Below are 16,707 nucleotides of genomic sequence, written 5' to 3' on the forward strand. Positions count from 1 at the left end.
TCAAGTTAGCATAATGATTGTTTTTGCATGTAATTGTTCTTGAAGTAAACATGCAAATGCAGAGTTTTGTGTTTGTTTCAAATGTGGGGTATTGTGAACATTTTGCACATTATATGCAACAAAGCATTTAGTAGTTAGATTATTCTTTTTCAGCAAGGCAATTGAGAGCATTAAGAAGAGTGAGTGATTATTTACCTCTCAAACCTTCCCCCACAAATAAAGTACTCAGATTTATACGTTACTGAGAAACTAGCAAAATAAAAAAAAAATTGTCTGTGTGGTAAGTGCAGATACTTTGTGTCTCTGGTGAATCAAGCAGCCCTTTCTTTTGCCGCAGTGTATGTCTGTTTGAAAATGAGTGTGTGGCCTGAGAAGGGCATGCCTATGGGTTCTCTAGATCCCATAAACTGCTAAAGAGAAATTAAAATGTTGACACATCGCTCCTTCATTTCTGTATTTCTTCTAGTGTTGCTGTGACAAGATCCAGAGATGTACCATCGTTTGGACCACCAATCCCAAAAGGTGTTACCTTTCCTAAATCAAATGTGTTCAGGGACTTCTTACTGGCCAAAGTGATTAATGCAGAGAATGCTGCTCATAAATCCGAGAAGTTCCGTGCCATGGCCACCAGGACTCGCCAAGAGTACTTGAAAGACCTAGCAGAAAAGAATGTCACCAATACACCCATTGACCCATCTGGCAAGTTCCCCTTCATTTCACTAGCCTCAAAAAAGAAGGAAAAGTCCAAACCTTATCCAGGAGCAGAGCTCCATAGTTCTGGTGCCATTGTGTGGAGTGTTCATGCAAAGGACTATTGCAAGAGTATGGAAATAGACTGTCTCTTGGGTGTATCTAACGAGTTTGTAGTTCTCATTGAGCAAGATACAAAGAGTGTGGTGTTCAATTGTTCCTGCAGAGATGTGATAGGGTGGACTTCAACCGACACAAGCATCAAACTCTTCTATGACAGGGGTGAATGTGTTTCTGTGGAGAGCTTTATCAACAGCTCCGATGATATCAAAGAGGTCGTAAAAAGACTGGAGGTTAGACATTTTTTTTTCTAAATTAAAATTTGGACTTTAGTAACAAATGAATTACAATGCTTGCAATAGTTGTTTGCTAATTAGTTAATTCCGCAAGGCCAATTCCCGTTTTCTTTCTCTCTGCCCCTTTCTCTCTGTTCTCCCCACACACACCCCTCTACTTTGACATGTACCAGAAAATAGCCAGCTGTTGTTGGTTGTTTTGCATTAGTCAGGAGTAGCTGATATTGTTTAAAAAAATGAGAAAAAAATTGGTACCTTCAGGAACCATCAGGTTGTACAGTAAATACCTGTCTAGTCAAATGATCTTATCTATTTCTCTTGTTTCCTCCTTTTTCTGTCATATTTCATGTTATATTTCATCTCAAATGAAGTTTGAGTAGGAGTTGCCTTGCTATATGTCTGGACAGTGCCTAGCAAATCAGGCCCCAATCTAGATTGAGGCCTCTAGATGCTATCTCAATACAAATAATAATAGTAATAAAGTAAAATAAACAATTCATTGCATTGTTGTTATTTGTCTAGAAAATGTCTGTCCATCTTCACTATTTGTCCAGCTGTGTCATGAAGGAAAGCAGTATATTTAGCAGCTGTGTTCTCCACTATGTCAAAAATAGCAATTGTAGAATAAACAGGAAGGAAGGAGAGACACATGCCATTGGTTGAAGCATTTAGAACCTGTATTCAACCTGGTGTCAGTTGAGAGTGGCGTAAGGTTTCAGTTCCACTAAATTGGGTAGTTGCACGCCATCAAACTCTTGTACTGAAAAATGGAGAAATGGTAATTCTGTGAAATATCCACAGACCTAGTAAAAATGTAAAATTTTAAATGAAAGATGAAATACAGGTGCTTGTGTACGTCCCCCACACTTACCTGTTATGTCCTGCCACATTCCTTTAATGTTCCTATGAAATAAGTGGAATTTTAAGGCAGAACTACAATACCAATAGTTAATTCTGTGCAACCAGATGCTATCTTAAATATCCATCTTGAGTAAAGGGGTTTGTTTGAACTGGTATCGTACATAGCAGAGGGAACTTTCCTTGAGACAAAGTACTTCTGTTCCCTCTCCCCATACTTCATCTTGGACTGTGGCTGTAAAACCCAGAATTATAGCCCTCTCAGAATGTAATTCATTACACTAATCACTCTTTCCTCTTCATTTCAATTCTCAGTTTGTGACAAAGGGCTGTGAGACCACGGAGATGACTTTACGTAGAAATGGATTGGGTCAGCTTGGTTTCCATGTGAACTATGAAGGCATTGTGGCAGATGTTGAGCCCTATGGCTATGCTTGGCAGGCAGGATTACTACAGGGCAGCCGGCTAGTGGAGATCTGCAAAGTGGCTGTAGCCACTCTAAGCCATGAGCAAATGATTGACCTGCTGAGAACATCAGTAACCGTGAAGGTTGTCATCATTCCTCCCCATGAGGACTGCACTCCACGCAGGTATTGTGAGGTGACAGAATGAGAATTTAATACCATCTAGAGCTACCTTTGGGCAAGAAGTTTATTTTGTTTTAAAAATGTAAAACTTTTCCCCCTTAGTACTTTGACATTGGAATAAATTCCGGCCTGTGTACAGATTTATAAAAGAATTAGATTACAGCATCCCATATTGTCAACTGAAACAAGCTGCAAAAGGGGGCACGCTATCTAAATTTACACTTCAGCTCCACAAAATAACTACTGTGTGTACAGTAGTTTAGTAAAAATCATAATTCTCTCAACGTATCCTTCAAACTCCCACAAACACCTTGTGGAGATCAAACATCTCTGAACTGGCAACTGTACGTTTATGATGCATCAAAATACTAGTTAATTTTCCTTCCATTCACAGAGAACTTTTAATTCCTATGGATCCTTTTCCCCAATGCCTTCCAACCAAGCAAGGCTACATGTGACTGGAGCATATCAATCTGTGTATGTACTGGTCAGGGAATTTGCTGCAGATTGAGACTGTCTCCTCAGTGGCTGAGTTTGCTAATTCCACAGTACTCTCAACCCTTGCTGAGTTCCAAGCTGACTGTCAACTTTTTTATTGCTTTTATAGCTTTTAAATGTAGCTTTTGATCATGGATACACTCTTGTCTTGTGGTTTTCTTGCTAAACTAAACATTCCCAATTTCCTTCATCTTTTCTTAGAGCTCTATTTTCCCAATCTGTTTATCATTTTTATTGTTTCTCTTTTCAGTCATATCACTGCATCTGATTCCCATCTCTCAAATACCATGTATTAATTCCTCATGAACAGTATTTAAATATGAGAGAAGGAACCTATATAGCCTGAACTTGCCCACTGTCAGCTCAAGTTTGTGCTAAATTTGGTTAGAAGAAAACCAAGTACATGAATCAAATGTACAAATGTTCTTTTTGAGGAGGTACTGTGTTACAGTGATTTGTGAGATTATTATTATTTTGAGATGTGAACATCTGTCATAACAAAGGAGACCACCTACAAGTTAGATAGGAGTCCTAATTGTAAAAAGCCCACTTTTGTTTTTAATCTTTTAAAGTTGCCATAAGAACAACAGTATCTGGCAGGATCAGCAAATGACAAGTCCAGCTGCAACCATGGCAAAAGGATTAGAACATAAAATTCTAGCACAGATCCCACTTATTTCAAATATTTTGGCTGAATTAAATTAAGCGCAGCTAAAAGTAGGCTTAGCTTCAGGCCTGGTCTACACTACGCGTTAAAACCGAATTTAGCAGCATTAAACCGATTTAACCCTGCACCTGTCCACACAATGAGACCCTTTATATCAATATAAAGGGCTCTTTAAACCAGTTTCTGTACTCCTCCCTGACGAGAGGAGTAGCGCTGAAATCGGTATTGCCAAGTCAGATTAGGATTAGTGTGGCCGCAAATCGACGGTATTGGCCTCCGGGCGGTATCCCACAGTGCACCATTGTGATCACTCTGGAAAGCAGTCTGAACTCGGATGCACTGGCCAGGTAGATAGGAAAAGCCCCGCGAACTTTTGAATTTCATTTCCTGTTTGCCCAGCGTGGAGCTCTGATCAGCGCTGGTGGCCCAAATCCAAAAAGAGCTCCAGCATGGACCGTGCGGGAGATACTGGATCTGATCGCTGTATGGGGAGACAAATCTATTCTATCAGAGCTCCGTTACAGAAGACGAAATGATAAAGCATTTGAAAAAATCTCCAGGCTATGATAGACAGAGGCCACAGCAGGGACTCAGCACAGTGCTGCGTGACAAGCGTAACAGAAAGCCAAAGAATCAAATGGACGCTCATGGAGGGAGGGAGGGGGGACTGAGGACTCCTGCTATCCCACAGTCCCCACAGTCTCCGAAAAGCATTTGCATTCTTGGCTGAGCTCTCAATGCCTGTAGGGTCAAAAACATTGTCCGGGGTGGTTCAGGGTTTATCTCATCAATTTACCCCCTCTCCCCGCCCGTGAAAGAAAAGGGAAAAAAAATTGTTTCTTGCCATTTTTCAATGTCACCGTATGTCTACTGTATGCTGCTGGTAGACACGGTGCTGCGGCGCTGAACAGCAGCATCCCCTCCCCTTCCTTTCCTGATGGCAGACAGTACAAATGATGGAAAACGGTCATCATCCCGTGAGTGCTCCTGGCTGGCCTCGGTGAGGTCGGCCAGGGGCACCTGGGTAAAAAATGGGAATGACTCTCTGTCATTCCTGGCAGACGGTACAAAATGCTGGGTAACCATCCTCATCATAGCAGCTGGAGCCTGAGCTCCATCAGCGCCCCCCGCCCCACCCTTTCGTGTCTAAAGAAAAGATTCTGTACTCCCTTGACTATCATAGCAGCGGGAGGCTGCACCCCTCTCCCCCTCACCCTTTAATGTCCTGCCTGGACTATCATAGCAGCTGGAGGCTGCCTCCCCTTAATTTTATCTCGCTAAAAAGTCAGTGTTTCTTATTCCTGCATTCTTTATTACTTCATCACACAAATGAGGGGACACTGCCACAGTAGCCCAGGAGGGGTGTGGGAGGAGGGAAGCAATGGGTGGGGTTGTTGCAGGGGCACCCCCTAGAATGGCATGCAGCTCATCATTTCTGCGGGATCTCTGGGGCTCTGACCCAGAGCGGCTGTGCTCTCTGGCTCTCTAGTAGACTTTCCCCATGTTCTAGGCAGGACTGACTCTATTTTTAGACAAAACATAAGGAAGGGAATGACCCGGGGAGTCATTCCCATTTTTGTCCATGCGCCCCCGGCCGACCTCAGTGAGGCCAGCCAGGAGCACCCATGACAGCAGCAGACGGTACAAAATGATTGATAACTGTCATCTCATCGACAATTTTCAATGGCAGATGGTGCAATAGGGATGGTAACCATCTCTGCTACCTTGCAAAGGCAAATTAATGCTGCTGTGTAGCACTGCAGTACTGCCTCTGTCAGCAGCATCCAGTACACATACGGTGACAGTGAAAAAAGGCAAAACAGGCTCCATGGTTGCCATGCTATGCCGTCTGCCAGGGCAGTCCAGGGAAAAAGGGCGCAAAATGATTGTCTGCTGTTGCTTTCACGGAGGAAGGATTGAGTGATGACATTTACCCAGAATCACCTGTGACACTGTTTTGGCCCCATCATGCATTGGGATCTCAACCCAGAATTCCAGTGGGCGGGGGAGACTGCAGGAACTATGGGATAGCTACCCACAGTGCAATGCTCCAGAAATTGACGCTAGCCTTGGTACATGGACGCACACCACCGAATGAATGTGCTTAGTGTGGCTGCGTGCACTCGACATTATACAATCTGTTTTACAAAACCGGTTTATGTAAAATCGGAATAATCCCGTAGTGTAGACATACCCTCAGTCTGGCCACAATCACAGTAGGAAGAGCTGTCATAGTAGTTTTCAAAATACTCACCCTAGTGTCAGTGGTTTTGTTATTGTTTTGGGTCAAAGATCATAAATAGCTTATTACTCAGTTATAAACTCCTGAATGCCAATTCCTACTCCTGCCTACTGCATCCAAAAAAATCATAATTGTGTGATAGACCCAGGCCAGTTGGGAACAGCAGAGTAGTAGAAGGGAGATATACTGGCCACTGGATACGCAGTTTTCTGTTCTCTGAGTGACCAGAGCAGGGGCCGCTCCAGGCTAATGAGAACACCTGGCTCCAATTAACCTGCTAAGAGTCAGGTGAGCAGTTAAGCACCTGACTGTAATTAAGGCCCCTCTGATGCTATAAAAGGGCTCACTCCAGTCAGGCCAAAGGGAGCCAAGGAGCCAGAGGAGAGGAAGTGCATGTGAGGAACTGGGAACAAGAGGTGTGCAAGAAACGGAGAGTGAGTAGGCATACTGCTGGAGGACTGAGAAGTACAAGCGTTATCAGACATCAGGAGAAAGGTCCTGTGGTGAGGACAAAGAAAGTGTTGGGAAGAGGCCATGGGGAAGTAGCCCAGGGAGGTGTAGCTGTCATGCAGCTGTTATAGGAGGCACTCTAGACAGCTGCAGTCCACAGGGCCCTAGGCTGGAACCCGGAGTAGAGGGTGGGCCCGGGTTCCCACCAACCCTCCCAACTCCTGATCAAACACAGGAGGAATTGACCTGGACTGTGGCTTCTACCAGAGGAGAAGGTCTCTGGATTGTTTCCTGACCCACAGGGTAAATCTGTGAGACGAGCAAATCCGCCAATAAGCGCAGGACCCACCAAGGTAGAGGAGGAACTTTGTCACAATTGTTACATTTATACATTTTCTTAAATATTGAATAATAAATATACCATTAAAGACTAAAGTTAAATCTTGGCACAAAGACATTTATTTCTAGCAATAAGTTTGCCAAAGTCAAATTTCCTTTTCTGCATAATTCAGGAGATAATTTATGATTTGTAGTACAGTAATATCTAAAGCCCCTAATTGAAGGAGACCCATTCTTCTAGGTGCTGTACATGGTTACACTTGCAGCTGTAGAGCGCTTTGGGTTAAACCGGCCTTCGTAGAGCGCACTAAGGAAAGCGCTCCAGTCTGTCCACACTGACAGCTGCAAGCGCACTGGCGTGGCCACATTTGCAGCGGCATTGAGAGCGGTGGATTATGGGCAGCTATCCCAGCATTCAAGTGGCTGCAACATGCTTTTCAAATGAGAGTGGTAGGGTGGAGTGTGTTGTTTGTATGTGGGGTGAGAGAGGGAGTGGGTTTTTGGAGTGCTGAGAGTGTGTCAGCATGTTATCTTGTAAGTTCAGATCCCCCTAGCCCCCCTGCCTCTCACTCACTCAGTAAACGTTTGCTTTGCCCAGTTGCAAATAGCAGCTGCTGTCTGAAACGGAGCTCTGAAAAGGCACTTCTGCATTCCTCAGCCAATTTCACAACAAAGAGAAGAGAGGCTACTTAACTTAAGGGGATAATGGGACTTTTCCAGAGGTCAGTGAGAACGCTGTAATGTAACTCCTCGTTCACACTGGCCCTGGGGCATCTCAGCCAATATGCAACAGCCGTTATCCCTCTCGTGGAGATGAAGTACCATGAGCGCTCTAGCCAGGGAGTCAGAGCGCTCTATATGCCTTGCCAGTGTGGATGGGGAGTAAGGTAGAGCACTCTGGGAAGCTTTATTGCGGTATAAAGTGCCAATGTAGCCAAGCCCTTAGTAAGTCATTTTTATCTCAAAGAGTTTCTAACTTAAATATGCAAAGGTAAAAGTGTGTGGCCGTCCCTCCTGATCTACCTCTGAGGGAGACCACACCTTGTCGCTGTCGCACCCGTACCACGACAGTCAGTTAGGGGTGAATTAGCTGTCTTTAAAGCTCAGGCCATTTGAGCTGGGCTGAGCAATAACGAGTCTATGTGAACCCTGGCCCTCAGGCAGGGCGAGACACCAACAGTTAGGGGCTCTGGTCTGCAGTGATGGCAGAGCAGCAAGGGGTCTATTAGCCCCAGCCCTCAGTTAGGGTAGGTAGCAAGCAGTTAGGGGCTCAGGGCAGGACAGCAAAAGTCTATAAGTGCAGGCCCTCAGCCAGGGCAAGACAACAAGCTGTCTAAGAGCTCAGCCCTCATTAGATGAGGTAGCCTAGGTTAGAGCAATAAAAGATCTAGCATCCTAGCTCTGGCAGACAGTAGACTAGCGCAGGCTTCCTGGCCTATGGTGGGGAGGCTGCCATCCCAGGGGTGAGGTGGCAGGGTGACCCGGGCCCACACACTCCACCTGGTCCTAGCCCAGGGCCCTAACAATAGTGGCGTGTTCCACCACTTGGAGTCAGGGAGGTTGCAGCCACAACATGCTGCCCTATCTGCAGGCAGCATCGCAGCCAGACTGTAGTCGGCTGTCCCTAGGCTACTTCCTCTCCTCTCCTCAGAGTGTACCTGCATCCAGAGATGGGTTGTGGTCCCTCCTGGTCTTTCTCTGAGGGAAGCCACACCTCCTTGCCACAGCAAGACAGATAAAAGGTGAGAGGAAACACAGAGATGAAGTGACTTACCCAAGATTATAGAACAGGTCAGTGGCAAAGTCAAGTATAAACCTGAGTCTCAGCCTAGTGCCCTACCCAAGAGACCATGCTGCCTTTTAAAATTCATGTCTCTGAAAAAAAACATAATTAAACCAGTGTCACTGGATCCAATTAATGGGTGATTACTGACTTTGAATGGAGGAATAGGAACAGGGTGGAATTACATGGTCTCATTGATTCAACTGGAGCCACGTCTAACACAGAGAAGAGAAAAACCAGCAGTCAAAGTAAAAAGTAATTAGTTACTAGGAGAACCGTAGTGGAGATATGGGTCATGTGGCATCACACATCTATGTAACATCTTTTATAAAGTCTTTGTCTTCGTTGTGCGCAAACTTAGCCTCGAACAGTTTATGTGCCAAGTAAATACAGCATGGATGAAGTAGTGATGATCCCCTTTAGAGTGAAAAACTCTCTTTAAGTTGGTGGATGAATGAGGAACCTGTATATGCAAGTCCTCTTCCTCCCTCATACCCAAGAGAACGCTACAGATGCATCTCCACTAGGTTAGGGCGCCCATCTGGATGAGCATACATCACAAGGCACATGGACACCTCAGAATGTACATAAATCTTCTAGTACTGAGAGCTGTCCAAGAGGCCCACAAAACAGTTTTACAACTCTCACAATCCCATCATATTCTAGTAATGCTGGACAATATAACTACAATGTTCTACATCAACAGCTAGGAAGGGACAAGATCCACCCCTTTCTGCATAGCCAGTGTGTGGAATTGCTGCACTCAACATCATATTACCCTATCAGTGGTCATCTTCTGGAAAAACAGTTCTCTAGTGGACAGCCTCAGCAGACATTTCTTAACTGACCATGAGGAGAATTTACACGAGTCATTGGCAAACATCATATTCATCAATGGGAAGCTCTTACTTGGGACCTCTTAGTATCTCAAGGGAACAGGAAATGCAAAATATACTGCTGCAGATGGGATCAGGGCCCCAGGGGTGATGCTCTGCTAATCTCATGGTAGGATATGCATTTACATCCATTCTTACATCAAGTCCTGTGGAAAGGCCAACAAGACAGAGTGGTAATCACCTCTATCGCTCCCAAATGGGAGTGCAGTTTTGGTTTCTAAGCCTTCTTCACATGTCAGTTTGTTTACTCATCAGCATCTAATTGTTCCCATACCTTTGGACCCAGGACAGGATTCAATATCACCATCCAGACTCTTCACTTGACAGCATGGTATTTGAATGGATGTTGAACCTAAAACACATACACACATTCAGAAGCTGTCCAAGCTATCCTCAACAGTAGTAGAAAAGAATAAACCAGGAAATGCTAGATTGTCTGTTGGGACCCAGCGTCACCAAGTGTCCCAAGAAGAAGCAGGCATACCCATTATCTTGGATGTCCCCCCACCTTCAAGTCTACAGGCCTTTCCCTTATCTTGTTGAGAGTTCACTTGGCTGTGATCAGTGGTTGCCACCCTCCAGTTGATGACCAATCTATCTTCACCCACCTGGTGATCATACATCTTCTCAAAGTTTTAATTAGAACTTTTCTGCCTATAACCAAACCACTTCTAATCTGGGATCTTTATTTGGTAGTCTCAACATTAACTAGGCCACCATTTTAACTATTCAGGATGTGTTTGTCTCATTTGCTAATGAAGGGTGCTTTTCTGGTGGCCATCGCTTCTGCCAGAAAGGTAATGGAACTTGGTGCCCTGATAGCTGATCCCCTGTATTCAGTATTCCATTAGGATAAGGTCTTGTTGCAGTTGCACCCAAAATTCACTCCTAAAGTAATCTTGGATTTTCACATAAATGAGACCGTACAATGCCTCATACACGCAGTGAGGATAAGAGACTCCATTCCCTGGACATGCTTGGAACATTAGTGTTTTATCTGCAAAGAAAAAAATCTATCAAAAGTTACCTAAATTATTTGTTTCCCTAGAAGAACAAATAAGAGGCCTCTAACAGAACACAGGCATCTTCAATAGCCTCACTTCAATAAGTGTCACTCAATGATGTATGCAAAGGGGTTACGTGAAGTTCCATTCATACCTCCATGAGATATGCTATAGTACAAGCCTCCACAGCAGACACGTCCTATGGAGCGGCAGTTCTGGGATCATCTATATCACCAGCATTCTCGCACCCTCCTCCTCTTGTGAATCCTGCTTGTCAGTCACCCACAGTGAATACAGATAGGAACCATCACTGGAAGAAGAAAGAGAAGTTACTTACCTTATAGTAACTGGAGTTCTTTGAGATGTGTTGTCCCTACCTGTGTTCCACTACCCTCTTTCCCTTCTTCCTCAGATATTTTCCTTGCTTCGCGATGGAGAAGGAACCGTAGAAGCACTTACTCTGCACTGCCCCTTACAGCCTCAGTTCACAGCGTTAGAAGATGGGCACATGTGCAGAGCAATGGACACTGCTGGCAAGAATCTTTTGGTCTCAGGCACATGGAGTGCACGCACACAGTAGAATACAGATGGGGCTACACATCTTTAAGAACTCCAGTTACTATAAGATAATGCTGTTTATCCCAAAGGCTTCTGCTGGCCAAATTAGAGAGAAGCATCTAAAGTTCAATAGGAGAGACCTGTTGCTTTCATAGATTATAAGGCCAGAAGAGACCTTTGTGATAATCTAGTCAAACCTCTTGTATAATGCCATCCATGGGCCTTCCCTTAATTTCTGTTTGAACTAGAGCATATGTTTTAGGAAAAACAGCCAATCTTGATTTAAAAATGTCTAGTGATGGAGAGCTACGACAACACATGGGAAGTTGTTCCAATGGTTGATGACACTCAGTTAAAAAAGTGTGCCCTATTTCTAGTCTGGCTACCTTTGGATCTTATTATGCCTTATCTGCTAGACAGAAGAATCCTCTATTATAAAATTTCTGTTCCCTATGTAGATACTTCTAAACTTACCCCTCAAATCACTCCCTATCCTTCTCTTTCTTAAGCTAAATAGATTGAGCTTCTTGAGTCTTTAACTGTCATGTTTTCCAATTCTTTAAGCATTCTTGTGGCTCTTCTCTGAATCCTCTCCAATTTGTCAACATCCTTCTTGAACTGTTGACACCAGAACTGGACACACTATTCCTGGAGCAGTTATACCAGTGCTAAATACAGGGGTAATACAATCTCTCTATTCCTACTTGAGATTCTTCTGTTTATACTCCCAAGGATCTCTTTAGCCCTTTGGGCCAATCTCATTGGGACTTCACATTCAGATGATCATCCACCATGAACCCCAAGTCTTTTTCTGAGTCAGTGCCCCCCAGAATAGAGTCCCCCATTCTGAAAATATGGTCTAAATTCATTCTTCCTAAAGGTATGTTTTTACATTTAGTCATATTAAAATACACATTGTTAGCTTCTGTCCAGTTTACCAAGTGTTCCAGATTACTCATTATCAATGATTTGTCCTTTTTCGTTATTTACCAGTCCCCCAATCTTTGTGTCATCTGCAAACTTGATCTGTAATTATTTTGTTTTCTTCCATAACCTGGTTTTAGAATGATTATGAAGTTGCAGTAGTTACTTCGTGGACTTCATAGTGACTTTGAAGTTGTAGCCCTCTTTCATTTTTTAGCCCAATTTTGACATCTTCCCAAAGCCACAAATTCCTAAAAAATAAAATAAAAATTCCTTTAGCATCAAATTTGGTATTTGTGGTCTCTAGCAAGCACTGAACTTTTAGGGAAAGTGGGGTTGATTATGCAATGTATGCCAAAGGTATAAAACTTTAGAAAATGAAGTGTAATTCATTTTGGGGTAGTCTTTTCTTGTTTGTTTGTAAAGCATTGTCTCAAAATTAGCTGTATTAAGAGTCTCAAATTTATATTTTTTTGTGTCCTAGACATGCGGGAATTTTTTTTTTCATTCACAGGGTAAACATTTTGAATATATTCCCTGCAGAGTTTTTAACCTTAAAACAGTCAATATCCAGTAACTATATAAGTTTAATCAAACTCTGATTAAGCTTCATTTAAAAAAAAAAAAGTCATATCCCAGTTGGTACAGCTGACTGCATGATCCTGTGAGAGGCCGTATGTTTGAAGAATTTCTGATGATCACTTTTATGTTTACTTTTAATAGGTGTGTTTTAATATCTCCAGAAAATTCAATCTTGTTTGAGGATTTCTTTGCTTTCTATCATTCACTGAAAGCAACAAACAAAAAGCCTTTTGTTGGTTAAGCAGGAGTTCCTGGTTCATGCTGCTTTTCAGTTCCTTGTTCAGGTCCTGCCTCATTTAAAGTGTAAATTAACCCGCTGTATAAGTGGTGATGTTTTAAATAGATCATTAATTGACATTCTCTTAATTCGTATATTAATATTTTGCTCTGGGACAGTAGTAATATTTTGCATCTACTGGTAGAAGAGAGAGTATTAAAGCAGTGGTCAGAACCTCTGAACCTGAAGGCTTTTCTGACTAGTGAGAATTCTGTGCCACTGCGCAAGCATGGAATTAATACCCCCTGTAGATTTTACTCTTTCCCGATGAAAAATTGATTCATGCATATCTACCAGGCAGCGGTGGAGAGGAGGGGCACATCTGGTTTGGGGGTTAGGAGCAGCCAGGGTAGTCGCAAATCACTGCATTGGGAGGCAGGGCTGAGCTCTCTCTCACTCACTATCGTGGTGCGCCTAGGGATGGGCTGGGCTATAGACGCCCCAACCGATGGCTCCTAGCATGCTCTGGGTTCCAACTGGGTTGGTGGGAAAGAGACTTCCTCTTCCCCTGCACTGTCCGCTCCTGGGGCAGGGTCAGACCAATCTCCAGGAAAACTGATCACTGCCCAGCCATGGGGAGAAGGGTCACTGTACAGGGAGCTGCCCCCCTGTCTTCCCAACCCCCGTGCATCCTGATCCCCTCATATACACAGACTCCCCCTGCATCCAGACCCCCCCACCAAGCTCCATCCCCTGTATCTGAGCACCAACTACCTTCACTTGGACCCTCCCCAACAGAGTCACATTCACCCTGCACCCAGACTCCCCAAATGAGCCCGTGTATCCAAATCCGACCCACCTCCCTGGACTCCCAGCCAACCCACCTGCACCCTGATTGCCCCACACAGAACCCTCTCACTCCAAACCTGGATTCCCCCTCACCCCCCACTAAGCCCCTCCACACTTGGATCCTGCCGTGTTGAGCCTGCTTGCCTCAGATCTGGATCTGAGGGGTAGGGCCGGGCATGTGTGCCTGTGAGACGCTGTCCCTCTTGCTTGCTGTGGAGCCATATAGATGTGTTAATATGCCTAGTAAGGAACATATTTGTCAAAACATTTTCTGCATCTGTTTTTGTTGCCTGTATTGTTACAGACATACTTGCTGAACGGTATTTTGAAATAAATTACCAAAATAATTGAAAATGGCATGATTATATTATGTTATTTTGACAAAATATGCAGAATTTTGCAGAATTTTTAATATTTTGGTGCAGAATTCCCTCAGGAGTATTTAGTATTGTTTAGTATAGTTAGTGTGTTTATAGTGGATAAGAAATATTTAGTAAGCCAAATTTTTGGTTTTTTGTTACTAAAGCTATTTACTGTGTCAGGCCAGGTCATCAAGGTTTACAAATGGGTCCTGAGCTCAAAAAGGCTGAAAACCACTAGATTAAAGCACATTCAGTTGAATGGAACTTTGAGGCACTCACTGGTACATACATATTCTTTATTTGATAAATTGATAGTTACTAGAAAACACTGGGAACCGTTAATAGAAAGAGTGAAATATTGAACTCAGAATTCAAGATTTAAAGGTAACTCTAACGGTCTGACCTGGCCTTCAAGTTGGAGTTGATGTGAGGTGCAGCAACGGACAACCTATGCTTTTGGATTCTTTGTGGGGTGATATCTGAGCAAATGTATAGATGCACTTATACACTATGTTGACTTTATGAAAAAGTAAAACAGCTCAATCTGCAAAAGTCAGATCTGTATTTTTCCATTTTTGGATCAGAGTTTTAGAGTTGGGTTCATTGCAAATAAAAACCCATCTATCAGACTTCTTATCATTGAATTGTAGACAGTAGAGAGAGATCTATTATATTAGCTCATCTGATCCATTCCTTGTTTCTCTGGGTTTGTCTTACTGTCTGTCTGTTTTAGTATTGTTTATAAGCCTGCTGCAACAAAAGTTAAGGCAACAGAAAAGACATGTATAAATAAGATTAAGACCTTCTGTTTAATTGTTCCCTTTGCGAGCACTTATCAATGTAATTCTAAGCAATACTTATTTTTCTTTCTTTGCTGTGAACAAATATCTTACCTGTGTATTCATTTTCTCCCTTGCAGGAGTTGTTCAGAAACCTGTCGCATGCCAGTGATGGAATACAAAGTGAATGAAGGAGTTCCATATGAATTCAAATTCCCCTTCAGAAACAACAACAAATGGCAACGAAATGCAAACAAGGGGCAAGGGCCTCATATGTCACAGGTACCATCCCAGATACAAAGTCCAGTAACCTCTAGGATTGGTTCAGGGAAAGGAGAAGGGAAAATGCTGCCCCAAGAGCGAGCAGTCAACATTCCCCGCAGCATCTCTAGTGATGGACGTCCATTGGAGAGCCGGCGGTATGTATGCTGTTCACAAATCAATTTTCAACACTTTTCAGAATTTTTTCTAAAACAAAACACATTACATGTATTTTCAAACATTTTATTCTGTGTATCTTGCAAATAACTAAAAACATGTACCAGAATGAAATAACTTATTACTGCTATTTGCAAAATGAGATGGTATTGCATTGTTGGAATCTGTTTTGTTATGCCATATTTTGAAATTGATGTTTTGGTTTTTAAATTTTGGTGGGACCAGAACTGAAATCCTGACTCCCAAACACACCTGGACTTTTGGGTGTTCCAATTCTGGATCCACATTTTGTAGCTTTGTGGAAGTCACATACAGCTATTGATGCAGAGAAATAGCATGAGGTTATATATTTAGGTAATGATAAAATGCATACCACAATATAGAGAGATGAGGGAGGCAAATTTCCCTGATATGATAGGGAAGTCATTTAGCTTTAGAGCCAGAGAACAGGTAACTTAAAGTTTAAATTTATACTGCCTCTCCGCATTTACAAATGAAACACTGATAACAGCCCCATCATGTCACAATATTTCCATCCCTTTAAGAATGTGGATGATAGTACAAAAATGTAGTGTCTTTGTTTTGATTATCTGATTAAATCTGTTAGCATCACTAGACTTACAAAGAGATGGCTGCTGGGCAGGGTGGCGGGGGAAGTCTGTTTTGTAGACCATGTCCGAATAATACTTTCCACATCTGGAAAATACAAAGAAGTGGACAATACATGCTATAAATTACAGAACTCTTTTGAAATACATGGTATGGTGAATTAATTCATTAAAGCATTCATTCATGTAGCCAAAAATTGAAGGAGAGAGAAATTAAGAGGCATCATAGCGAAGGGAGAAAAACTACAGCGATAAGATTGAAAGCTCAAGTGTGGCCCATCTGTTGACAAATGATGATGACTCCTAATGAGTTGATAGATTATACTTTCATTTCTTTCTCAATCAGCAATTTTATATTGCATTTACACCCTTTTAAAAAACAAAATTAAAACTATACATTTTGCTCAAATTGTTGATTTGTATTTTGCCTCATAAGGAAAATGTGCACTTGAGAATTTTAGGAAAGAACTTGCTTGTATTACCAGTGATTCAGTGGTAGCACCAGTGTTTTTAGCACTGTCAGTTAAATTAGTATTAACATAAAAAGCTAGAAGCTTCTTGAGCCTATCTACAGTTTCCTGTTGATTTACCAATGTTAGCACAGATGGGAATTTTTTTCGAAAATTCTCTTGTATACAGAAGGCCATAGAAGCCAGTTTGACATTTGACATAAAGTTAACTTACCTCCGATCTGTCTATATGGATCAAAATAGAGCATTGTACACTCAGATATGTAGCATCCACGGGATATACCGTACCTCCATAATAATGTTGAAGGGAGCCATCACCTGTGTTTTCAGAGCAGCATGGAATGATGTTTGCCGACTCCTGTACTGCAGGATTTCAAATTATAATCATAAGGGGAGGGCACAAGGTGTTTGGAGACTTTGCAAAACAGAAATTATACTTCCATACCATTCAGAGTTTGTGTTGTAAACATGAAACCACGAGTTTGAGTTTGGTTTCCAAACCATTTCAACTTTTTTGTCCCCCTCTCCTTAAAATCTAACGTTCTTTCTA

The 16,707-nt window shown here is 42.6% G+C and overlaps 1 protein-coding gene across 10 annotated transcripts in view; it reads left to right on the top strand.

The window, feature by feature from the left end:
• SIPA1L1 (signal induced proliferation associated 1 like 1) overlaps nucleotides 1–16,707 on the top strand; it is a 405,747-nt gene that overhangs the window by 335,237 nt on the left and 53,803 nt on the right. For all 10 annotated transcript variants that reach the window (XM_050953405.1, XM_050953408.1, XM_050953406.1 and 7 more), the window contains 3 exons: nucleotides 467–1,043; nucleotides 2,220–2,494; nucleotides 14,782–15,060. In XM_050953405.1, the coding sequence (XP_050809362.1) occupies nucleotides 467–1,043; nucleotides 2,220–2,494; nucleotides 14,782–15,060 (1,131 nt within the window). The remainder of the gene's footprint in view (nucleotides 1–466; nucleotides 1,044–2,219; nucleotides 2,495–14,781; nucleotides 15,061–16,707) is intronic.

Source organism: Gopherus flavomarginatus, chromosome 5, assembly GCF_025201925.1.
Source record: "Gopherus flavomarginatus isolate rGopFla2 chromosome 5, rGopFla2.mat.asm, whole genome shotgun sequence".
In the NCBI taxonomy this organism is placed as follows: domain Eukaryota; kingdom Metazoa; phylum Chordata; order Testudines; family Testudinidae; genus Gopherus; species Gopherus flavomarginatus.